At 69.1% G+C, this 23489-nt stretch overlaps 2 protein-coding genes across 16 annotated transcripts; both read left to right on the top strand.

The window, feature by feature from the left end:
• The first annotated feature begins 1241 nt into the window (after nt 1-1241).
• Nucleotides 1242-11568, top strand: LOC140640571 (uncharacterized). Its single transcript, XM_072840195.1, has 2 exons — nt 1242-5696; nt 5789-11568. Exon 1 carries the CDS (start codon nt 3442-3444, stop codon nt 4342-4344), a length of 903 nt encoding a protein of 300 aa, XP_072696296.1. The 5' UTR covers nt 1242-3441; the 3' UTR covers nt 4345-5696; nt 5789-11568.
• A 1532-nt stretch (nt 11569-13100) lies between these two features.
• NUDT14 (nudix hydrolase 14) lies at nt 13101-20014 on the top strand. Of its 15 annotated transcripts, none has more exons than XM_072840183.1 (7): nt 13101-13263; nt 13929-14042; nt 16219-16262; nt 16828-16892; nt 17105-17342; nt 17451-17650; nt 19700-20014. In XM_072840183.1, exons 1-6 carry the CDS (start codon nt 13183-13185, stop codon nt 17626-17628), a joined length of 720 nt encoding a protein of 239 aa, XP_072696284.1. In that variant the 5' UTR covers nt 13101-13182; the 3' UTR covers nt 17629-17650; nt 19700-20014. The 15 variants fall into 15 exon arrangements, with proteins under 15 accessions (XP_072696284.1, XP_072696286.1, XP_072696290.1 ...); XM_072840185.1 differs by lacking the exon at nt 17451-17650 and adding an exon at nt 19394-19497 and having other exon boundaries at nt 19700-19849; XM_072840189.1 differs by having other exon boundaries at nt 17231-17342; nt 19700-19837.
• The last annotated feature ends 3475 nt before the right edge of the window (nt 20015-23489 follow it).

Genomic DNA, 23489 nt, shown 5'->3' with positions numbered 1-23489 from the left:
CTGGCCGCAGGAAGCTGATAAAGGGCCAGAGCCAAAGCCTCCGGGCTTCCCACTTCCTGCAGCCCCAGGGCAGGGCGCGGCGCGGGGGGCAGGGGGCAGGGGGCAGGGGGGGCTGAGGCAGGGCCCAGGTGTCCGCGGCCTTCCCGCCGGCCCACAGCCCCAAGTGTGACCCCCGGGCGCGGGGCCGCGCCTCCGCAGCGTGTAGGGACGCGGTGGAGGGCGCGGGCAGGCCCGGGGGCGGCTGGAGTCGAGGCGTCACACCAGGGACATCAGGGCCGAGCGGAAGGGCCGGCCGGGGCCAGGACGGGCGGGGGGCACGCGGGCCGGCCGCGGTGGGCGCTGATCCCCGGGGCGCCTGCGACCTCCCGGCACCGGGCGCGCTAGCCAGGTGGGCGGGGGCGCGGGGGGCGGCAGGTGCGCGGGGCCGGCGGGGGCGCGGGGGGCGGGGGGGCGCCCAGACCGCAGCCCTCTGCACCCCGGCCCCGGAGCCAGGGCGGGGACAGCCCAGCGGCAGGCGGGTCGCGGTGGGCAGCGCCGCCTCCCCGCGCCGCCCACGCCGGTCCCGCCTCCCCGCGGCCCCAGCCCAGCGCCCCGACCCCTGGGACCCCGGGTGCCCGCCGGCGGCCTCCTTCCCCGCAGCCACCGCCAGCGTCGCCGAGACGCCTCCTGTGCGGGCGGGCTGCGGCCTGGAGCGCGCGGGCCGGGGCGGGGCGGGGCCGGGGCGGGGCCGGGGGCGGGGCCGCTCCGCCGCGAGCTCCCGGATTGGCCCCCGCGCGGCCGGCGGGGGCGGGTCGGCCGCCCATTGGCCCGCAGGCGGGGGGCGGGGCCTGCGGCGGCCGCTGCCCCCGAGCCGGGCGAGCCCGCGGACCCCGGGGCGGGCGGAGCGGGGCGTCCTGCCCGGGGCCCGGAGCGCGGCCTTATCAGCGCGGGCAGCTGGCGGCCCGGCCGTGCGCGAGCGCCCCGGCCCAATTCAATGGCCATTGTCCGCCGGCCCCTTTGTTCAGGAGGCGGCCACTTCCTGCGGGGCAGGGCTGGGGCGGGCGGGCAGGAAACGCTCCGAGCCGGGGCCCAGACGCCGAGGCCGCCCCAGCCCGGGTCACCGGCGACGGCCACCTGCCCGGGGGCGCCGGGGGCCGGGGGCTCGGCGGGGTCAGCCCAGCGACCGGCCGGAGGGCGCGGGGCGGGGCGGGGCGGGGCGCTGAGCTCGCAGCCCGAGGGCGGGGGGAGGGGCGGAGGAAGCCGGAGGGAAATCCTCAGCACCGGGCGCCCCTCCCTGGCCAGCCCCGGCGGGGGGACCCTGGCGGGGGACCGGCTCCCGGAGGCCCCGGAGAGCATCAGGCGGGACTCAAGACTGCAGGGGGTGGAAATGCAGCTCCCCGCTGCTCTGCGGGGGAGGCCCACTCGAGACCCCCTGAGACCCCAGGAGCACCATCCAGAGGCCTGGGGGAGGAGGAGGGAGGGAGGGAGGCCGGGCCCCAGGTGTTCCCCCAGGAGCAGGGCCCCAGGTGCTCCCCCAGGAGGAGCCTGCCCGTTCTGCCTTCCCCTGGGCCCCCCACCCAGCCTCCTTGTCCATCTTCCCTCTGCTGCTCTGCTGCCCGCTCCCTGGGGCCCGTGGCTCAGCCTGTGCAGCACTCGCATGGCAGGGCCTTGGTCCCATGCTCACCCGCAGCTGGGAGTGGGGTCTGCGGAGTGGGTGGCAGTCGCAGGCTGGCCCAGCAGCAGCGCTCAGGAGTCCTGTCCCCGTCCAAGCCATTTGAGGCAAGGATGGGCACAGCCTCTGCCCCAGGCGCACCCACCTGCAGGGACCTTCCATGCCATCCCCGTCCTGCCCTCTCCCCAGTGGCCTGGAGCCTCTTGCTCTTCCTTCCTCTGAGGCCCCACATGGCCTCTGTGTAAAGCGCCCCCAACACTCAATCCAGCTCCTGCAGGAGAAAACTGCCGCAAGCAATCGAGTGGCGGGACCCAATGGGACTTGGTGACGGAGGGCTCAGGAGGCCAGAAGAGCAGCAAGGACTGCCGTGGTCCCGGAAGCAGCGCTTCAGGAGGCCGCTGCCTGGGGCCGGAGGGGCCGGGGAGCTTGCTGCTCAGCCCCCGTGACGCTCAGTCCCCTGAGGCCCAGACTGCTGGAGGTGCCCCTCGGTGGCCTTGGGCAAGCATGTCCCCTCTGAACTCGAAGCTGTGATACGGGGGTTTGTGCAGACGAAGTGAGGTGTCCAAGCACCCAGCGAGCACTGGAACTTAGTAGGCAGAACGGGCAGGCTTCTCCTGGGGGAGCACCTAGAGCCCTCCTCCTGGGGGAGCACCTGGAGCCCTCCTCCTTACAGAGGGCAGCAGGTGCCCCCCAGAGAGAGGGGAGGTGTGCCACCCTGGTGCCTTGGCCTCGGGAGCTGGAGGTCACGGGGTCTGGGAGAGGCTTGAACCCGAAGCCGTCCGAAAGGCCGGGGCCAAGTAGGTATCCAGTGGGGAGAGATGCTGTGAGCAACAGACGGGAATAGGCCGGAGGGGCGGGACGCCCCGGGAGCCCACACAGGGTGCCTGCCCCCCAGAGCGGCCCCTCCGCGCCCTCCATCGCTCTGGCTCTGCACCTGCTGAGCAGCAAACACCACGTGGCCACGTGGGCTACTCCCACACAGCTGTCAGGGACGCTCAAGGAAAAGGATTGCGTGTCACTCGAAACAAGGTGGGGGTCTCAAAGGGGATAGAAGAAAGGTGTGCCCGGGCAGGACCCCAGAAGTGCAGGGGAGGCGAGGTCTGGCCACCGTGGGTTCGGGCGAGGGCGGGGCCCGAGCCTCAGGAGAAGGCAGGAGGGCGGCTGATCAGGGCACGCGGAGGGGAGACCCCAACGGGTGTGTCCACGGGGGGGGCCGCGGGCAGTGCTGGGCACCGGAGGTCCCGTGGGGCCTTCAGCCCTAGGGGTACAGAAAGGTTAAAACATAGTCAGGGGACGCCTGAGTGGCGCAGTCGGCGGAGCGCCCACCTCTGGATTTCGGCTCAGGTGATCTGCGCTCCGGGGCGTCTGCTCGGGAGGTCACCCCCCCCCCCCCCGTCACCCCGCTCTCACACTGGCTCTCAAAATAAGTACATCGTGAAACTATGTGCACGTAGTCGGGAGAGGAGGCTGCGAGGGCGGCGGGGGGCCGGAAGGAAGGTCAGCGTCCTTGCCGCGTTGCCCGGGAGCAGCTCAGGGGAGCCCAGCTCGAGAGCCGCCCGGTGTCTCCGCTGCCCCGCGCTTGGCCGCCCGGTCGGCACCCTCCCCCCGCGGGTCCAGGGCTCCACTCTCCTGCCCCAAGGCCCTGCCCTCACAGCTCTTCCCCAGCAGGGAGAGGCCCAGGGGTGCCCTGGGGATCCTCCTGGATGCCAGGAAGTCCCCACCCTGCGAGCGGGTCCGCTGTCCCCTAGGGCCTGGGTCTCACTCCTGGGCCGTTCAGCTTCGGCCCCTGCATGGTGCCCCCCAGGCCGCCCCCCGCCCGCCCAGCACCCGGCCTGCCCTCGCCACGGCCCCTTGGTATCAGGGCCCCAGGCATCCGGTGCCTCACTTCCCGGGGGCGCAGACTGCTGTCCCCCAGGAAGCTGCCCTCCCGCCCGTGCCTGGCCCCGCACAGCCATTACCCTGCGCCCGCGCCCCCTCCTCCGGGAGGCCCCCCAGGGCCTCTCCCAGCCCTGCGGCTGCCTGTCCAGCCCCCGCCTGTGTGCAGGCGCTCGGGGGGCCTGGGGGTGCCTGGCTCTAGCAGCACTTGGCTGGAGGCTCCTCTTGGGGAGGTCTCCGTGCTCAGCCCTCGGGCCAGGCACAAATGCAGGAAGTCACCAAGGGGAAAGTCTGTCACACGAAGGTATTGTTCCCGGGCTCGTGCTTTCCGGGTGGGCTCGGTCCGCAGTGCGGCTTGCGCGTTCTGGGGGCTCCTGGCCCAACTGTTTCCCTCCGAGACCCCGGGGCGCCTAGGGGTGGGGAATGTGGGGCCAGGGTGCAGCCTCGGGGAGACGTGGGCGCGCCCCGGGCGGTGTGTGTCCCCGGAGCCCTGGGTCTGCGCCGTGTTGGGGCCCGAGGGAGGTCGGGGCCGGGGTTCCACGCGCCACCCACACGCTCTCTGCCAGCCTGTGGGCCTTGGGGTCCTGCCCAGGCTGCACCCAGGCTTGCCTCCCTCCCCCCAGGAGGGCCACCCCACACCTCACCCCACGCCCCCTGCAGCCTGGCCAGGGCCTGCTGCCCCACTGCCACCGGCCTGCCTGAGCCACTCTGTCCTGGGGGGACCCTGCCACAGCTGGGGACAGGGCTGGCTGGGCAGGAAGTCAGCCCACGCTAGGCCCCCGGGGGGGGCAGTGCAGGGGCAGGCAGTCCTCACCTGACTCCACCCCCTGCCACTCTGCCCCCATGCTGCCCTCGGGACTTACATCAAGCCCCACATGGGGTACGTAGGGTACCATGGGGTAAAGGGGGGTGTTGCTTCCATCTCACTCATCTGCACACAGGAGACGACAGGTGCGCTCGGGGTTGCCAGAGCCCCTGAGGAGCACCAGGAAGGGCTGTGGACAGCAGGTGCCCCACCGGCCCACATCCCACAGGATCCCAGTGAGGAGCCTGAGAGCCCGGGGGTGCGGGCGCCACAGACCCCAGGGCCACCCGGCACTGAGCCCCAGATTAGAGGTGGGAGCAGTGGGAGGTGGGCGGGGGCGTGGCTGGAGGCCGTGGGAGCCGCGCGGCCAGGCGGGCAGGCCCAGGGTGGGCGTCGGGGCCGTGGCAAGGGTGCTGGCCAGCAGCAGGGGTGGGGGAGTCAGAGGCCCAGCCCTGGCCCAAGCACCTCAGTGAGCCTGGGCCAACGCCGCGGTGGAGCCAGGGAGGCCAGGCCAGGAGGAGCCAGCTTGGGAGGAGAAAGGAGCACCGCTCCCAGACGTCCTGGGCAGGGCAGACCGACAGACCAGAGGCGGGCGCAGGCCTCAGACAGAACCCGGTGGGCCCAGGATCCTGGACGCTGAAACACAGGGCTGGGGGGGCGTCCGCGGCGAGGAAGGGATCGGGAAGGGTCGCGACGAGGGTTCCCCCGGAACGGGCAGGGATGCTGTGCCCACAGCCCTGTCGGGGTAGAGGTGGGGGAGGAGGGACCGCATGATCCAGTTTCCTCAAAGGATAAAATAGAGAAGGGGGACCTTCTGGGGAATCAAAGTCCAAAGATTTGCCTAAATTACAGACCTAGGCCTCAGGCGGAGAGGGCCTTCAGGGGGCAGCGGGGATGGCATTCGGGAATGGCCCACGCACCCCCATCTCCCTCGCCACCCCGGGTCACGCAGACCCCACTCCTCCATCCTTCCCGCCTCTAGCCCCCACTCTTCCTCCCGACCCCCCATGCACCTCCTCCCACTTGGATGTTCCGAAGCAAACCCTCGGTGTCGCTCCACATTTCAGTTTGTATCGCTACGAGACGGTTTCCCAGAGAGTGACTATAGTGGCATCGGCACACTGGTGCCCAGTCAGGGTTCCCGGCTCCCAGACGGCTGGTCTGAGGAGGGCCCGCACACGCCCATCACTGTGGCTGTTTGATACGCCTCTCGAACCTCCGTATCCTCAGGCTCTCCCTCCTGCTCGAAGAGACCCAGCTGTCGTGCGCGTGTCCCGGACCCCATATCTGCTGTAGGCCACTTGTTGAGTGCGGGCTTGGCCAGTGTGGCAGTGTCCCTCAACAGTGGTGTTCTCCTGTTGGGAGGTGCGTGGTCTCTGGTTCTTGTTTTATTCTATGTTTTTATTGTAGTAAAATATACGTAACATAGAATTGACCATTATAACCTTTTTGAATAGCGTCACGAAGGACAAAGAGGAATACCAGTACTTGTGAGACGACTAGCAGATCAGAAAAATACAACATGTATGCAACCACAAACAGAGCTTCAGAAGACAGAAAGCCACTGGTGACCAGTGGCGCCCTCCCGCTCCTCCCTGCACGCTGACCGCTCCAGCATCCATAAGCAAAGATGGAAACAATTGGGATGATGTGATAAATAGAGGCACTCTGTTTTCTAGGACAAACAGGGTGATTCTCCAAATCACTGTTTTTTGGGTCCCCAAAGAGGCCTCAGGACGCCTTCAGGAGTGGAAGCGGCTGCAGGAGAGGTAAGCAGGCGGGCAGTGGAGTGATGCCCCCCTTGCTCCGCGACGCAGAAAGTGGCTCCGACCTAGAATTCCATACCCAGCCCAACCGTCCTTGTGTATGAAGGGAAATAAAGACATTTCCAGACACATAAGGAGCCACGCTGTATCTGCCAGGCGCGCTCTCGCAAGCTCCAGGAGGACCTGCTCCATTAAAATATGAGTGTAAGCAGAGAGAGAGCGCGCCGGCATGCAGGCCCACACAGGAGCCGGAGCAGGTGAGCTCCCGGCATGTGCGGGGAGAGGTCTGCAGGACAGCTGCGCCCTGTGAGGCTCGCCCCCCCCACCTGGAGCAGGCCCCGAGGCCGCGGCTTCCCTGGGGAGCCTGCTCTGACACGCGCCTGGCCTGCCTGCTGGCGGGCGGCGAACTACCAAGTAGTGAGAAGCCCGTCCTCAGGGCCCTGCCTGACGCCCTGCCGGTGGGGGCCTGGGTGTCCCTGGGTCATTGGTGTCCCTGCCCACTGACGGCCCCAAATGGCTCCTGAACTCTCAGGGAGGCTGAGGCCAGCCGGCCCTTGAGGCTCTGCAGCCTCTCTTCTCCTGGGGCCTCGGCTGAGCTGTTTGTCAAAACCAAGAGGATGCAGCGTGGGGAGGTACAACGCGACAAGTGAGGGACAGCACGCAAGGCCTGGAGGAAGTTCCGTGGCTGGGGCCAGCCCCCCAGCGGCCAGCAGGGTCCCACCAATGCGCTATTTCATGACTGGCACCTGCATGTCTATTTTACTATTTTGCTTTAAACTGATATTTTATTTTTAAAAATTTATTTTATTTTTTTAAAGATTTCTTTATTCATGAGAGACAGAGAGAGAGAGAGAGGCAGAGACACAGGCAGAGGGAGAAGCAGGTGCCCTGCAGGGATCCTGATGCGGGACTGGATCCCCGGACCCCGGGGTCATGCCCTGGGCTGAAGGCAGGCGCTCAACCCCTGAGCCACGCAGCCGACCCTAAACTGATTTTTTATATCGTGCAAGCACAAGGCAGGTCACACTTAGCCGTTTGAAACCAGTGGCACCCCTTCACCCTGGCACTAATGCAGCAGAATACTGACGGCGGGACGGCAGGCCAGCCCTCCCAACGGGAGGGGACAGCGCAGGACGCGGGGACGCAGACCCGGGGGAGGCGGCGGCTCGCCCCGTCTGGGCACCTGGACAGCCTCCGAGACGGGAGTCTCGCCCAGGCAACCGGCAGACCCAGTGCCCGTTCTGGTTCAAATGCCTGCTGTCGGTGTTACCGCACCTGTCAAGACCTGCAAGGAAAGGTGCAGGTTAATGATAAAGAAGTTACTTTCGAAGAAGGAAAGAAGGGGCAGCCCGGGTGGCTCAGTGGTCTAGCGCCGCCTTCAGCCTAGGGCGTGACCCCGGGGTCCTGGGATCGAGTCCCACTTTGGGCTCTCGGCATGGAGCCTGCTTCTTCCTCTGCCTGTGGCTCTGCTCCTCTTTCTCTTGTGAATAAATAAATAAAATCTAAAAAAAAAAAAAAGGAAGAAAGAAAGAAAAAGAAAAGTGAAGAGGTGGAGCTGTACAATCAAAGGACGTGTCTCGAAAGTGCAGCGATGACACCGGGTGGACACAGCTAGAGGTTGGCGGGGGGAACAGGACACGGCGTGTGGACTGCCTCGGGGACACCGGCAGCGGGACATGCCAGACGCAGGGACACACGGACATGTTTACACACTGAAAGGGTCACTGGCAGAGGACCCAGAAACCCCGCCAACACAGGACATGACGGAATTTCAGGACCTAGACGCGGCTGGAGGGGGCACAGGCCTCCAGAAAGGGCCAGGGATCGGCCCAGCCGTTACCATGATGCCAGAAGCAACAGGTGCCGAGTGGCCAAACTGGGATGGGCCATCGGGTTGGACCCCAGTCCCGGGATGGTCCCACCCAGACGGCTTTCAGGAGACAGTCGTTGGTCGAGGAAGGCCAGCAAAGGAGGCCGAGGAGCAGGGAAGAGGAGGGCCCGGGTCAGGGATGCGGGATGGAAGTCTCCTGGGTCCTGGACACGGGGCCCCAGGGCAGGGCGGCCGCCACACGGCACCCATCACAGGGTGACCAGGCACGCCGGCCTGGGTTCCCCAGAGAGGCAGGCGGGTCCGCATACGAGTGTGCGTAGAGGCCTGGTCACCCCGGCCTCTTGCGGGCTGCAAGGTCCCACGGCCGGCGGGCAGCCAGCTGCAGACCCGGAGCCACCGCGGGTTCCGCTCGGAGCCCACGGGCCAGGCAGACCCGGGTCCCGGCCGGAGGACGTCGGAGGGTGCAGCTCTCTCCCCTCTGTGCGCTGCCCGGGCCCCCACGGATCGGACGAGGCCCCCCACACCGGGCCGGAGTCTGCTTTACTGGGCTCGCTGGGTCGGGTGGCCGTCGCACCGGGGACGTCAGAGTCGTGTCCCGCCGCAGCTGGGGCGCCCACAGGCCCCCACGCCGACGGTCCGGTGAGCCAGGGCAGAAGAAGGTGAACGGGGCGACGTGCAGTCAGAGGACTGGGTGCGCACGTGTGAACGTGCTGCGAAGTGCACGCTCCGCTAAAGGAAACCCAGCAGGACTGACGAGCAGGGGCCCGAGCGGGCCTGGGGACGGATGTGGGGACGCGGAGTTCCTGGGGTGCGGCCCGCTCGGGGTGCCTTACCCCTCGGCACCCTGCGCGCCGCGGGCTCGGGAGGCAATGAGCGCCCGGGCCGGACCTCCGACGGCAGCGGCCTCTCGGCGAGGGTTCCCTCCCAGCCGCAAAGTCGCTCCCCTTTCCTGATGCCACCGGGTCTGGAGGCAATGCCGGGGCCACGGTAGCCACCCTGTGACGTGGAGCAGAGTCCCTGGAAGACCTCTCCGGTGACACGGGCAACCCCATGCTGCTGGGGCTCCTGGCTGAGCGCCCCCAACCGAGGCAGCACACATCCCGCGGCCGGAGGAAAACGCCTTCAGCCCGCGATCAGGAGCCAGCCCCGTGAGCCCAGACACGCGGGGGGAGCCACCAGAAGCCTCAGCTCCCAGGGCTGGCGGCGGTGGCCTTCCAGGGGCAGAGCTGGGGACCGGGGGTGTGGGGGGGGCGGTTCTGCGCGCGTGTCTTGTACTCTAACGTTTTCTTTCTGTTTGCTGTGTACACGTGTAACTTTGACAAAAACTAAAATTAATTTTAAGAAATAAGCAAAAACCCCCACACTGAAACACCCAGTCATCACCAGAACTCCCCTAAATCGGGTGAAAACAGGAGGCTTGGGGCTCCTGGGTGGCTCAGCGGTTGAGGGTCTGCCTTCGGCCCCGGGCATGACCCCGGGGTCCTGGGATCGAGTCCCGCATTGGGCTCCCTGCAGGGAGCCTGCTTCTCCCTCTGCCTGTGTCTCTGCCTCTCTCTCTCTGTGTCTCTCATGAATAATTAAATAAAATAGTTTAAAAAAAAAGGAAAAAAGAAGAAAGAAAGAAAGAAAGAAAGAAAGAAAGAAAGAAAGAAAGAAAGAAAGAAAGAAAGGAAGGAAGGAAGGAAGGAAAGAAGGAAAAGAGGAGGCTTCTCCAGGTGCCCGGGAGCTCAGGGGCACGGCGCCCGCTGTCCTCTCCACGCCGCCGGGGCAGCGGGGCAGCCAAGCTCCGGGGAAGGGCGAGGCCGGCAGCCCTCGAGGCAGCGTAGGACACCTGCGGGTGCCAAGCCTGACGCCCTCTGCAGTGGCTGCAGAGACAGGTTAGGGCCGCACACGCCCGTGCAGGGGACAGGCCACCACCAATAACCGAGCGACATGGGCAGGGCGGCGCCCTCCCCACCTGCGCCCTGCCCTCCGGTGTGGCCGCTCCTCCGTGTGTGGCGCCCAGCCGCACCCCTACAGCCCAGCACTGACACCCCTGGAGCCCCCACCCGCTCCTCGCCCTCCCTGCTCGGAGCCACTGGGCTTCCAGGGTCAGGCCCCTGAGCCGGACCCTCCCTGGCTGGCCTCTGGCTCAGCCTCGCGGCAGGAGCCCCTGCTGACCATGCCCGGCCCTGAGGTCGCGCTCCCGCAGGCCGCCCCTCCGCCCTCCCCGCCCTCCCCGCTGGCACTGCCCTCCATCCCCCGAGTCTCACAGGTCAGGACCCCCCGCCAGTATCCTCACCTCTCCGGCCCCACGGCTGCCCACCACCCCCACTGGGAAAAGGCTGAACCCTGGAGGAAGCCGGTGTCCACCTGTCTATCCGCCCAGGCTGCCTGAGAGCACCGTCCGGCCTGGTGCCACGAGGCAGCCCCATCCCGCCCCTGCCGGGTGAGCTTGCCCGGGCTCCTCCACGCAGAAGGGAGCCCCCCAAGGGCCCCACCAGCACCTGCCCGTCACCAAGAAGCAGGTCCTGCTGGCACCTGCGGCACGGAACTGCCCGAGGGCCCTCCCCACGCAGGACCCTGCCCGGCTGCGGTGCGCCCTGGGCCCGCTTTAAGGGGTCTCAAGGCATCGTGTTTGCGGTTGTTGGGGTGCACGGTGCAGGGGGCACAGACACGGGGCCCATCCAGCTCAGCCCACCGCGGTCTGGACTAGCCCACATACCTCTGGATGAGGCTCAGCGGGGTCTCTGAAGCACCCACAGTCCCAAATCCAGAGCTGGCTTCGGGACAGGCCCCTGCTGGCCTGGGCCTGGGGCTCCTTCCGTCCTGGCCCGTCCCCCTCCTCCAGGTCTCTGGGTCGACTGCCTCCCCCCAGGAGGGGCTAGACCATCCCTCAGCCCAGGACCCCTCCTGCACTGCGCGGGGCACTTGTCCGGGTCCCTCCTGCCAGGGATCCCCCAGTTCCAGGCCGCCTGGCATGGGGTGGGCACTCCGGAGAAATGTCTGTCCTCACACTGTGCCCGAGAGACTTGCCCCTGACCGCGGGATCCTGACCGCGGGATCCTGACCACGGGTGCCAGGTTAGGCGGCATTAGCCATGTCCTGGACCCAGGGGAATGTGGGGAGACAGGGCTGGGTGGCCACGGTCAGCAGGGAATGTTCTTGTATCTGAATTATCTGAATTCTGCTCCTTTTTATGGCCGGATGATGTTCTATCACATGGCTGGACCCCAGGGAGAGACCGGTCCTTCCAGCTGCCATCAGCAGGGCTGCCAGTCCCAGGGTCAGCTGAGCCTGCTCTTGGGTCTCCGGTGTCCACCTAGGAGTGTACTTAGCGGGTCACACCACTCTACAGTTAGCTTTTTTGAGGAACTGGCAGGTGGGTTCCCAGAGGGGCAGCACCTTGCAGGTCTCCCGAGGGCCCTCCGCAGTCTACACGACCAGCCCCCTCTGCTTGCGTGGAAAATGTGATATTCTGGGCACCCCGGGTGGCTCAGCGGTTTAGTGCCGCCTTCGGCCCAGGGCATGATCCTGGAGACCCGGGATCGAGTCCCACGACCGACTCCCTGCGTGGAGCCTGCTTCTCCCTCTGCCTGTGTCTCTGCCTCTCTCTCTCTCTCTCTCTCTCTGTGCATCTCTAATAAATAAATAAATAAAATCTTTTTTAAAAAATGTGATTTTTTCCTCCTCTGTAAGGAACACAATGCTGGGGACAGAGGCTGCCTCTTCCCAGGTGCTCCTGGCTCTCTGTGGCTCCTCCTCTGCGGAACTGGGGCCACGCAAGCTCTGCCATGTGTCCTGCATTCCAGGCAAGGAGGGCCCCTGGGCCCCACGTCTGTGGATGAGAGGCCCACCTGGCTGCCTCTGGGATGGGCCTGGTGTGCGTCCCTCGGGGCCCCAGGACATGAGGACGCGGGTGCAGGTGGGGAAGCACAGACCCTAGGTTTGCTGGGGGCGTGACAGCAGCCCCCGGAACCGTGCTTTCCAGAACCCCGTGAAGCCTCTGCCCTCAGGCAGCCCCAGGACCTTCCTTCTGACCCAGGATGCTGCTCGACATCTGAGGGGGTTGTGGGAAGCCTGGCCTAGTGACCCTGTGCTGGGGGAGTGGCTGTCACGGAGGAACCGCAGGGAAAGGACACACGCGGTGAGATGGCCAGCCAGCCTTGTCAGGTCCAGACGCAGGGCAAGGAGCCATCCTGGGCACGCGAGGCCCCTGGGCCTCCCGAAGATTTCAGCCCCAGCCGCCCCCTATCACAACTGCAGAGAAACCCCAAGGGAGAGCGGCCCGGCTGAGCCGGGGCCGTGGGGCACTGAGAGTTGGTGACAAATGAGTGCTTCGAGCCACCACATTTGGGGGCACCTTGTTACATCACACACAATAGCTAGAGAGGCAAGAGCTCGCGTGGCCTCGGCCTCAAGGGCGCGGGCCAGCCCGCCTGGGGTATTCGCCCCGGGCCCTAGTGCCAGGGCGGGCGCGGGCTCAGCTCCCCTGCCCCTCGGGTCCCAGCGGCCTTGGGGGCAGCCCCCGCGCTCGGACGGGGCCCTTGGATCCTCAGCCAAGGAAGGAGTCCGGCTCTCGGGGCCTTTCCACAGCTAGGCCCTAGGAGGGGTGCCAGCGGCTGGGGCACCCTGGGGCGGGAACAGGTGAAGGGGGCAGCTCCAGAGGCGGGGAGAGGCCGCTCCCGAGGGGGCCGGGGGCGGGCCCGGGAAGCCCCTGCCCGGCCCGGCCCGCCCCCGCCCCCAGCTCTAGGCCCCGCCCTCCTCCCGGAGCTCGTCTTCCCGCCATCAGGCTCCCGGAGGTGTCCCCAGGTCCTCCGCCGCCCGCGCGGGGCCCGTCACGCAGCCGCCGACCGGCCCGCTCCTCCCTGCCCCGGCGGCTCGGGGCAGCTGGGCCGCCTCCCCGCCCCGGGCCCGCCCCCGCCCCCGCCCCCGCCCCGCCAAGCCCCAAGGCCCCGGGCACCGGCGCTCGCGTCTCCGGGGGCTCCCTTCCGGCCACGCCGCGCGCCCGCCCGCACACTCGGGGCCCAGCCTGGCCGCCCCCGGGCCCACTCGGGCCGCCGACCCGGAGGGCCGCACCTGCGCGCGGCCCCGGCAGGTGAGGCGGGACGGCCCCGCCCCGGCCCGCAGCCCCGCCCCCGGCCCGCAGCCCCGCCCCGGCCCCGCCCCCGCCCCGCCCCGCGCACACTGGGCATGCCCAGAGCCGGGTCACGCGCCCTGCCGCCCCTGCGGACTCTGCCCACGTCCGCCCGGCCCCGCTGCCCTGCGCGCTGCCATGGAGCGCATCGAGGGGGCGGCCGTGGGCCGCTGCGCAGCCTCGCCCTACCTGCGGCCGCTCACGCTGCACTACCGCCAGGTGAGCCCGCCCGCGCGCCGTCCGCGGCCCCCCCGCCCTCAGCCCCGGGCCCCGCCCCCGCCCGCGGAGCCCCGCCCACAGCCCCGGGCCCCGCCCACAGCCCGCGGGGCCCCGCCCTCAGCCCCGGGCCCCGCCCCCGCCCGCGGAGCCCCGCCCACAGCCCCGGGCCCCGCCCACAGCCCGCGGGGCCCCGCCCACAGCCCCGGGCCCCGCCCCCGCCCGCGGAGCCCCGCCCACAGCCCGCGGAGCCCCGCCCACAGCCCTCGGAGCCCCGCCCACAGCCCGCGGAGCCCCGCCCCCGCCCGCGGAGCCCCGCCCTCAGCCCCGGGCCCCCGCCCCCGCCCGCGGGTCCCGCCCCTGTGCCTCTTGCGCGCCCCAGCTCAGCGTGCGGGCCGGGTTCTGTCCGGGTTCGGTCCCGGGTGGAGACCCGACGGGCGCCCGGCGCGGGGCACCTGGGGACGACCCACCCCTCCGCGGAGGCTCGGCGGGGCCCCTGCACTTTCAGCAGTGGGGCGTGGGGGGCGCCCCGGGGGTCGGGGGCAGCTCCCTGGAGGTGGCCATCTGGGGTCTTCGTTCCGGCCAGGAGGTAGGGGTGTGGAGTGAGGAGGCCGAGAGGGATCTGGCGCAGCTCTGGAGAGCCTCACCTTCCGCGGCCACCTCCTCAGGGTCCCCCCACCTGCCCCACACGCCGGCAGCGTCCTGCAGCTCCTGTCTGGCTGCTCCCCTGCCCCCAGCCCGTTGCCTGCTCTGAGTGCCCCGCGTCTTCCACATCTGGACAGGTGGGCCAGGTCTTTGGTGCTCCTCTTCCCTGCTGGCCCCCCGCTTGCAGCTCCCTGTCCCCTCCGCAGTCCTTCCTCTTGCGCAGCCTCCAGCCGAGAGAGGCCCCCGCACCCCTCACTTGCCCTGTCCACGTCGACCTGTGGGCTTCGGGGGACACGGAAGTCCTGTACTTGGGATGGGCCCACTTGGCAGTGCTGGGCTGGGACAGGAGCAGGGGGATCCATTGAGGGTCAGGCCGTGGGGACACGGAGGTCACCGCCCTTCTCCTTGGCCTTGACTTGGGGTGGGGATGCCTGATTGTGGCTGCACAGCCCCCAAGGGACCGGGGCTCCGGGGGGCGGTGGGAGGCGCAGGCGGTCCAGGCATGCGCCTGCTGCATCCCCTCCCCGAGCTGAAGCACAGGAGCCGGTCAGCGCGGCTCCACGGCGGGGTGCTGGTGGCCAGAGCGGAGCAGGTGCGGGCGGGAGGCAGGGGTGGGCACAGGCAAGGGTGCCAAGGCAGCGTCCCTTGGGGGGCCAGGGGCCGGGGGGCTGGGCCGTGCCTGCCAGCCAGGGGCATCTGCAGCCACGCCTGGCCAGCAGGGACACGGGGGCCAGACACACAGGCCGGGGGCAGCTGAGCCCCTGAAGGTGAACCAGGCCTAGGACCCAACTAGCTGGTCTGTGGGTGCTGTGGGAGGGGCCGGCTGGGGATCACTGGGCCTCTGTGGCCCGTCCCGTGCATGGTGCCTTGGCTGGACCTAAGGGTCTAGCTGACATTTTAATCTGGAGCTGGGAGGGTCCCTGACTGCACAAGGTGACACTTCTCGTGAGGGAGGCAGGGGGCACAGCAGGCCCTTGGCAGACCTGGGGGGGGAGCAGGCCGCTGAGTGCGTCCTGGGTGCGTGGCTGGCCCCAGGGCGGCCAGATTGCAGGCAGGCCCGGGCTTGCCTCATGGGGGTAGTGCCTCCCGAGGCCTCCCAGGCAGCCCGACTGGCGACTGGCGTAGCGCAGGGCATCCGCCCTCCCATCCCCTTGGCAACAAAGGCCCCTGCCACTCCTCTAGGGCACTTGTGCTCCAGCAGAGCCCGAACTGATTTTCCCGGCTCCCCTTGGACCAGCGTGTGGGCGTCTGCCTGTGAAGTCCCTCTCCTTGGAATGCCCTTCCCTCACTTTTGTGGGGCCTGGAGCAGTGTCACCTCCTCCAGGAAGTCCTCCCTCCTCTGCAGCCCTGGCTGCACTTGCTGTGCCTCTGGTGCTCAGCTCCATGTCTGTTTCAAGGCCTGGCAGGGCCCAGGGGTGGGGCTGCGCTCTCCAGGGCCCTAGGGCTGACCCAGTGGCTGAGGGCAGACGGGCTGAGCACACGCTGGTGTGGGTGGGCAGCCACAGGGCAGGGCCCCGGGGTCCTAGGTCCAGCCGCGTGGGCAGAGACCCCTTGGGGACGAGGCAGGACCAGGTGGAATGGCTACCGTCCCCTCTAGCCCCAAGGAGGGGAGCCCGCCTTGCCCAGCGGTGTCCAGCTGGCAGGATCCTGGGCCCCCAGACACCCTGCCTGTCGGCACCCCGTGAACGCCGCTCCAGCTGCCCCCTGGACCGCACTGCGGCCCTCACCCACCGATGGCTGCCTGGAGCCCTGGGAGCCCCTCGGGGCGTGGCGCGCAGGCTTGGGGAGCAGGATGATGAGGCAAGTGGCAGGACAGCAGGGCGACAGGATGCGCGAGAGACAGCCCGAGACAGAAGCCGGGCTGGGGGAGGGTCAGCCCTGTGCAGTCACCATCAGCGCATCACATGCCCCCTCCCCAGCTGCCCCTGGCGCTGGTGTCCTCTCAGGAGGCTGGCCTGCCCTCCTGCCCTCCTGCCCTCCTGCCCTCCTGCCGCCTCTGCGCAGTGGCCCGAGGGACTTTCTGCACGGAGCACCTGATCTCCCTCCGCCACCGCCCCTCCCCTCCCCCATGCCCCACGGTCCTTCCCGCACTTGGTGACAGCGTACATCTCTGCAGCTCCCAGGGGGCGGGGGGCAGCTCGTGCTGTGCCTGGGATGCCTCGCACCCGTGGTCTGGTTTTCTGCCCCGGCCTTGAGGGGCCCCCGGGTAGGAGCTGGTGCCGTGGGTCTGTCTGGCCCGCTCGGCTTCCCGGAGCACTCGCACACCTGCGGGCGGCTCTGTGGCCCCCCTGATCGCTGCCCTGCCCCTTTCAGAACGGCGCTCAGAAGTCCTGGGACTTCATGAAGACACATGACAGGTGAGAGCCCGGCCCGGCTGCAGGAAGCTCCCGACTGATGCCCACGGGACACGGGGCCCAGGCCCGGGAGCGCCAGCCCTGCCCCTGCCTTGCTGCACCCCTCGGGGTCTCCGGGCGCCCCCTGGCTTCTGGCTCAGGCCGCCTGGTCCTGGGAGAGGCCGTCGGGTGCCTTGCCCCCGTGAGCACGAGGCGTGGGGGCTGGATGGCAGTGGGGCGCGAGGAGCGTGGCTGGCGGGCAGCTGGCCCGCGAGGAGCACGTGTCCCGTCAGTCACCCGGCCTCAGCTGCTGCCACCCTGGCCTGCCCAGCTGCCCAGCATGTCCCCCCCGGCCCCGCTCTGCCAGTCGGAATACAGTAGGCTTGAGTCCTAGCCTGACCGTGTGACCTGGCAAGCTCTGGCCCTCAGTCTGCCCGTCTGAGTAGGGGACCGGAATCCGCAGACTGATGGGGAAAGAAGGGGGAGGGGGCCTGGGCCTGGTGCAACGGGGTGGGAGCCAGCCCCCCAGGCGAGGCGAGGGCGAGGCGAGGGCGTTGCTTCTGTGCTCAGCTCTGTCCACCCCCCGCAGTGTGGCCATTCTCATGTTCAACTCTTCCCAGCAGAGCCTGGTGTTGGTGAAGCAGTTCCGGCCAGGTGAGGCCCCCCAGAGTGGGCTGTGGGGGGACGGGGGCTACGGGGTGGCCCTCGGGCCCCTGTGGTCCTCGGGTGGGGCACAGATGTGGGGAGCAGGCGCCAGGGGGGGGATCCTAAACCCAGTGATGGTCCGGCCTAGAGAGGCTCACACGGAGGCACATGCGCCGTGGCCGTGACCGTGGCCGTGACCGTGGCCGCCCTCCCCCACCCAGCTGTGTACGTGGGCGAGGTGGAACGGCGTTTCCCAGGGTCCCTGGCAGCTGTGGACCAGGACAGACCCCAGGAGCTGCAAGTGGCGCTGCCTGGCTCGGCGGGGGTGACCTATGAGCTGTGTGCAGGCCTCGTGGACCAGCCCGGGCTCTCGCTGGAGGAAGTGGCCTGCTCGGAGGCTTGGGAGGAGTGTGGCTACCGCCTGGCGCCCTCCGACCTGCGCCGGGTCGCCACCTACAAGTGAGTGTGTCTGGGCCACCGCCCAGGGGTTGGGACAGGCTGGGAGGCAGTGAGCGCCCCGTCTCCAGGGGCATGCAAGCAGGGCAGTTCCTCCTTGCTTTTCAACAGGGGGTCAGGGGGAAGGTGGAACAGAAGGCACCTCAGATCGCGATCCAGGCCAGAACCCCGGCTCCTGGGGGCCGTCGTGCAGCGTGCCAGTGCCCCCACCCTTCGGCCCCTAGGCGCGTGGGGCCAGCTCTGGGTGGCAGCTGCTGCTGACAGATGCCTCTACTTCCTGTGGGATTAAGCACCGGGCGCTGGGGGTGGGGGTGAGTCACAGATCTGCTGTCACACGGTGGCTCAGGAATGAAGTGGGGGGCGGGGGCTCCAGCATTGCGGGGGGTGTGGCCTGGAGCCCAGACTTCAGGGCCTGTGCCCACCAACCGAAGGCGCCCCCCCGCCGCCCTCCCCAGGGGCTGTCCTGGGCGGGGTGAAATCTGGGGGCAGGAGGCGGGGCCGGCAGTGACACCCCCACGGCGCGGAGCCAGGCCGAGGCAGCCTCTCCAGGGGCAGGGCCTGCTGGGGCGGGGGGAGCGCGGCCTCTCAGCCCGGGTGTTGGGCCCGGGCCTCTGGCTCCGTCGGGCGGGCATCTCCCTGGCCTGGGGGCCGGGGCGCTGCAGCTGACCTCCAGCCCCGGAAGGAGGGGACCCGGGTCGGAGTCACCACGTGAAGCAGCGTGGCATCAGAGGGTCCAGCACCTCGGCCTGAGGGGCAGGCCTGCCACGTGCGGGGGTCCTCGGGTCCCGACCCGGGGCCGGGGTGACGGGCGGGAGGCCCCCTGGACGTGCGGGGGCCTGGGTGACCTGAGCCTGGCGGAGGGGCGAGCGGGCGGGCGCTGTGGTCCTGAGGGGCGGGCCCCAGGGCTCCGGGCAGCTGGCGGCCGTGAGGACTTGCCTTGGCAGGCGGGGGTGGCCGCGGGGCGGCAGGAGCCGAGGGGAGCCAGCAGCTCCAGGAGCCCGCGGAGGACGCGGCCGCGCACATTCCTGCTGCGGGTCGGGTCGGAGGCCGCCGTCTTCCCCGTCTTCCCCGGGAGCCGGCGGAAGCTGGGACTGCAGAGCGCGGCCTGGCGCTCTCATCAAAGGACGGGCCGCGGCCGCCGCCGGAAAGCGGCCGTCAGGGGGGCCTGCGGCAGATGAGGGGCTGGGGGTGCAGGAAGCAGCTGGCGGAGGCCCGGCTGGCTGGGGCTCCCGCTCCCGCCGCTGCGTGCTGCGCAGGTGTGCGAGGGCAGCGCCCGCCCTGCGGGTCTCCGGCTGGCCCGGCACCCCGGTCCCCTGCACACTCACGCCGGACTCTTCCCCTCGGGTTCCGGGGTGCACACGGGCCCCTCCGCTGGCCCCCATCCCGGCTACCCGCTGTGGCCTCCCCTTGGTGCCAGTCGGGGCCACCCCTTCCTGGGGGGCCACCCCCCCCTTTGGCCACCACCCACTGAGCTGGGGACTCCCTCACACCCTCAGCATGTGCTGTCCCCAGCCTGGAACGTGTCCCGTAGGTGCTGGCCTTGGGGGTCGTCACGGGGTTGCCGCGTGGGTCCTTGCTGCCAGCTGGTCGGGAGCCCCGGGTGCGGGTGGGGTCTGTGCTGGGAAGGGAGGCCCTGGCTGAAGGGCCCACGCGAGCAGAGGGGCAGCAGCTTGCACGGGCGTGCGCAGGGACGCCGCGGCAAAGACCTAACGGTTTGTCTCCCGCGCGAACGACCTCACGGCTGCTGTGGCTCCCGGCGACTGGGGTAGTGCTCAGGGTCTCGCCCTGCCGCACACGGGGCGACGGCTGGGCCGCGGGCTCATCTGGGCTCGGGCCCCCTTCCCAGCCCACGCGGTTGTGGCAGCACCCAGGCCCTTGTGGCTGTGTGGCCCACCCTGCTGCCAGGCCGGCTGCTGGCTGGGGGACCAGAGCCAGCCCCGCGAGGCCAGGTGCAGGCCTGGACCACGTGGACCCCTGCAGGGCAGCTTGCTTTGTCTACAAGGCCTGCAGGACGGTGTCTCCCTGACTTCCTCCGTCTCTGACCCTTCACTGAGGAGCTCACCTATTAGGTCAGGCCCACCAGGATGCTCTCTCCGTGAACCAAGACCGATCAAGGCCCTCGGTTACACCTGCAGAGTGCCCCCCACCAGAATCACGGGTGGGATACCCAACGTGTGGCCAGGTTTCTGCCACACTTGAGGGTGGTGGGACCCTGGCAAGGGAAGCAGGGTGCTGTTCCTGGAGTCCGGCCTGCCCGACCGGCCGGCCTGGCCCCAAGCGGCTGGAACGAGGGCTGGAAGGGGCAGGGGCGGCCAGGAGGCCTGCGCGGGGGCTTCAGGACGTGCCGTCTCCACCCGTAGGTCTGGTGTGGGACTGACTGGCTCCAGCCAGACTATGTTCTACGCAGAGGTGACAGACGGCCAGCGAGGCGGCCCCGGTGGGGGTCTGGCTGAGGAGGGCGAGCTCATCGAGGTCGTGCACCTGCCCCTGGATGGCGCCCGGGCCTTCGCGGATGATCCGGATGTCCCCAAGACCCTCGGTGTCATCTTTGGCATCTCATGGTTCTTCAGCTGCGTGGCCCCTGGCCTGGGCCCCCGGTGAGACCCAGCGGGTCCACCCCAAGGCTGGTTCTGGCCGCTCGCCCTGCAGACCCAATAAAGGCTTGTGCAGCACTAGCCTGCGTCTGCTGGCTCCGAGCTGTGACCGGGGTGGGCTGCGGGAGGTGGAGGGACAGAGGGTCTTTCCCAGATGGGCCCTGGGGGAGGGTGCGTTCCGCCGAGAAGCCTCTGGCTGCAGGCAGGCCCGGGACAGCTGTGGGCAGCTGGCAGAGCTAAGGTCAGGCCTTAGGTGGGGGCCCAGGGGGAGACAGGATGGTGCCAGGCTACCCCTTGGGGCAGGAGAGGTGGGGTTGGGGGCCCAGCCAGGCCAAGCACTCAGGGAGGACTGCGTGGTGGGCCACGGGGTGGCCGTGGGAGTGGTGGCCGAGCCAGCCCTCGGGAGGAGGAGGTGGGGACAGACTTGCCGGCTGTTCATTCTTGAGGGCACACGCCCCCAGTTCCGGGGTGGGCTGGAGCCCCTCTCCGGGAGCCCGAAGCCACAGCTGCTCTGGATCTAGGTCTAGTGCCCCCAGCGGCCCCAGCACCCCCTGGGCCATTGGAAGTGTGGGCTGAGATCTCACTGTGCCTGCCAGCCTGTGCGTGGCCACGGCCTGCAAGCTCGGAAGGACCCTGCCCTGCACTGCACGCTGGCCTGTCTTGCGGGTCAGAGACTATGGGAGCTGCCTCTGTGACCTTTAAACACTGGGGGGGGGGGTCACAGGTGGCTCGGTGCCCACTCAGCTACACACCCAGTAAGGCTTCCATCCGTTATGGGTGGGTTGGAGCCCGTTGTGGAGAGTGTGTGCCAGTCACTGCCATCCGGGGCGTTTGTAGGATGGGGGCCCAGGCTGACCCTTCCCCTGAGCCCTCCCAAGTCCTCTGGCTAGCCCCATGGGCGATGCCGTGGGTGATGGGTTGTGGGTGACTTGGGGAGGGCAAGGTGTCCAGGGGCTGTTGCTGCCACAGGCAGGTGGAGACTGGAGTGACCAGGAGCTTTGCTGCAAACCTGACCGTGCTCTGGGCCTCGGGCTGGCGTGGTGGGAAGATGCTCAGGAAGGACGTGCCTTTGCCTCTCACCGAGACCCCATTGTCAGGCGGGGGCACAGCACTTGGGCTGGGGTCCACCTCCCGCCCATAATCCCCCGCGCTGCCCCAGCTGCCCCCATGCAGGCAGGTGTTTTCTGAGCGTGCGTGGAGGTGGAGGGTCCCTCCCTCCCTGCTGGCCTGGGGAGTGCCGGGGCTCAGCGGCCTGGGACCAGCCAGTGCAGACAGCCCCGAGGCCGTGCCCAAGGGGCCTACTCACGCAGCACCACCTGTATGCAAATGTGGCGGCAACCCAGGTGGGGCCTCTTGGGAGCCCGGCCAGGTGAGGGACACGCTGCTGAGGAGGGGCCCGAGTGTGGGGTGTGCCCGCGGGGTGGGCGGGGCTGGGCTGCAGTGGGGTCCTGAGCACCCCGGCCCCACCCCAGCGGGGCTGCGCTGCCTCGGGAGGACAGGTCACGGGGCAGGGCCCCTGCCCAGCCTGGACCCAGCCCCCCGCCTCCCTCCCTTGGGCCTGCCTGGTGCCCACCCCTAGAGCTCCCCCGTCCCTGGGCGGCCTGCAGGCATTGCCCGCGGGCCCAGAGGGGCCTCTGGCAGGTATGGGTGGCGCCTGTGGCTCTCCGTATGGTGGGGAGCAGGCCGAGGCTCCGAACTGGCAGGGTGGGGGGCGAGGGACAGAGCCCTGGCCGTGGGTGCAGTCCAGGCCCCCCGCGGCTCTGCAGCCTGGCGGGCAGGTCAGCAGGCACTGCGCCGGGCCTAATGGAGCTGGCATCAATTTCCCGGCACTGGGGGCTGGGGGGGCTGTAACCGGAAACTCCCCTCCCGGCCGCTATATTTAGCACCGCAGAACACGGGCGGAAGCAACGCTCGCTCCTGAGCCAAGCCGGCTCTGTCCAAACTCTGGGCAGCCTGCACCCCAGCCTGGCCCTGCAGACCCCCGCCAGGTTGGGGGCCTCCACCCCATCTCTCAGGACCTGCCTGAGAGCCCCTCCTACTGGGGAGCTCGGGGAGGGAGCCCCCAGGCCGCGGGGCAGGTGGAGCTGGGAGATGGCCCCAGAGCGGGGATGGGGTCTTCCTGGAAGAGACAGGGCAGCCTGGCCCAGCGGGGGTGGAAGCCCGGGCCCGGCCCCTCTCAGATCCCCAGCCCTTTGGCGCGAGGGCTGCAGAAGTCCCTGTGGGGGACCCCAGAGGGGCGGACTTCCCCTCCCCCAGCAGCCTCCCAGGCCCAGCCCTTGCCTGAAGTGGCCGCCTCCCTGACCTGAACCTCTCCGGGGTGTTAAGTCTGGCCTGTGCTCCTGGGGAACAGTGAGTGGGAGGAGGCTTGTGTGCCCTGCAGGGTGGCCCCTGAGCAGGGGAGCAAGGGGCCGGCCCCCCGACAGGCCTCCGGGATTGGTTGGCCCCTGCCCCTGCCCTGATGCTCACCCAGCTGCCCGGGGCCCGGAGGACCCATGCCCTCCTCCCAAAAGGCCCAGAGGGAGGCCGATGGGGCCGGGCCATCGTCTCCCTAGCTTCGCAGGGCAGGTGGGGGCTCTCTGCACCCCCAAGCAGGGCTGGCCGGCAGGAAGGGCCCCGGGGAGGCTGCATCCTTTGCATCTTGAGGTGGAGTGAGCGTCCATCCCCGGTGCCGCCAGCCCAGACAGCTCTGAACAGGGAAAGAGCCGCTACTGAACAGCGGCCTCTGGAAGTGGCACAGCGAGTCTCGGGGCGCCCGCGTCCCTCCCACGGTGGCGGCCCTGCAGGAAGCTTCGGCGGTGGCTGAGGGAGGGGCACGCCGGGGGATTGTTCTCTGGATTCCGCCCCTCCCTTACCTAGGAATTCCCCTTGCCGGCTCCCTTGGGCCGGGCCTTGGCCTGGTCACCGGCCCCTCTCCGTGCGGCCCCGGGGCTCTGTGAACAGGCGGGCCGTGGTGCAGCCCAACCTGGCGCGTTCCTGTCTGACTTCCCCTTGGGCTCAGCGTGGAGGCCGCGGAGATGCCCTGCGTAGCCGGGCTCTCACCGCACCAGCGGCCTCACCTGACCCCTCAACCCCTCTGCCTCTGCCACTGTGTCTCCCTCACCGGCCTCCCCTGGGGTCAGGCTCCCTCAGCCCAGGGCCTTTGCACGGACCGTTCCCAGTGTCTCCCCCTGCAGACCTGGCCTGCCTTCGGGTCTTAGCAGGCCCCCCACGCCCTTTGCCCTGCCTGCCTCACCCTTACAGTTTGTCATTCTAGCTCTGTTCACCCCTGGACCCAGGGCTCCCCAAGGGTTTACCACTTGGCCGAATGCTGGGCAGAGGCCCCCCCGGCCTTCCCTGGACAGGGGGACGGGGACATGGACTGGGCCCCTGGAGCCCTGTGTGTGTGTCGGGGGGTGCCTCCTCATGAGTCTTGGGGCCTGAAGTACGTGGGTGCCTGCGGCTGGGCCAGGGCAGAGGGAAGGAGGCACCCCCACAGTGGCCCTGGTGTAACAGGAGGGCTCCATGCAGCTTGCATGCCCTTATTTGGTGGGGGTCGCTGTGCGTGGTGGGCCTGGCT

The sequence above is a fragment of the Canis lupus genome, chromosome 9, assembly GCF_048164855.1.
Source record: "Canis lupus baileyi chromosome 9, mCanLup2.hap1, whole genome shotgun sequence".
NCBI lineage: Eukaryota > Metazoa > Chordata > Mammalia > Carnivora > Canidae > Canis > Canis lupus.
This window is presented reverse-complemented; position numbering and strand designations above follow the sequence as displayed.

Excerpts from the sequence above, each read along its gene's own strand:
- LOC140640571 (XM_072840195.1), top strand. The coding sequence starts at position 3,442 with ATGGTGCCCCCCAGGCCGCCCCCCGCCCGCCCAGCACCCGGCCTGCCC.
- NUDT14 (XM_072840180.1), top strand. The coding sequence starts at position 13,183 with ATGGAGCGCATCGAGGGGGCGGCCGTGGGCCGCTGCGCAGCCTCGCCC. Across the intron at positions 13,264-13,928 it reads TCACGCTGCACTACCGCCAG|GGTCCCCCCACCTGCCCCAC; the intron begins GTGAGCCCGCCC and ends CCACCTCCTCAG. Across the intron at positions 14,043-15,087 it reads CGTCTTCCACATCTGGACAG|GGCACTTGTGCTCCAGCAGA; the intron begins GTGGGCCAGGTC and ends CCACTCCTCTAG.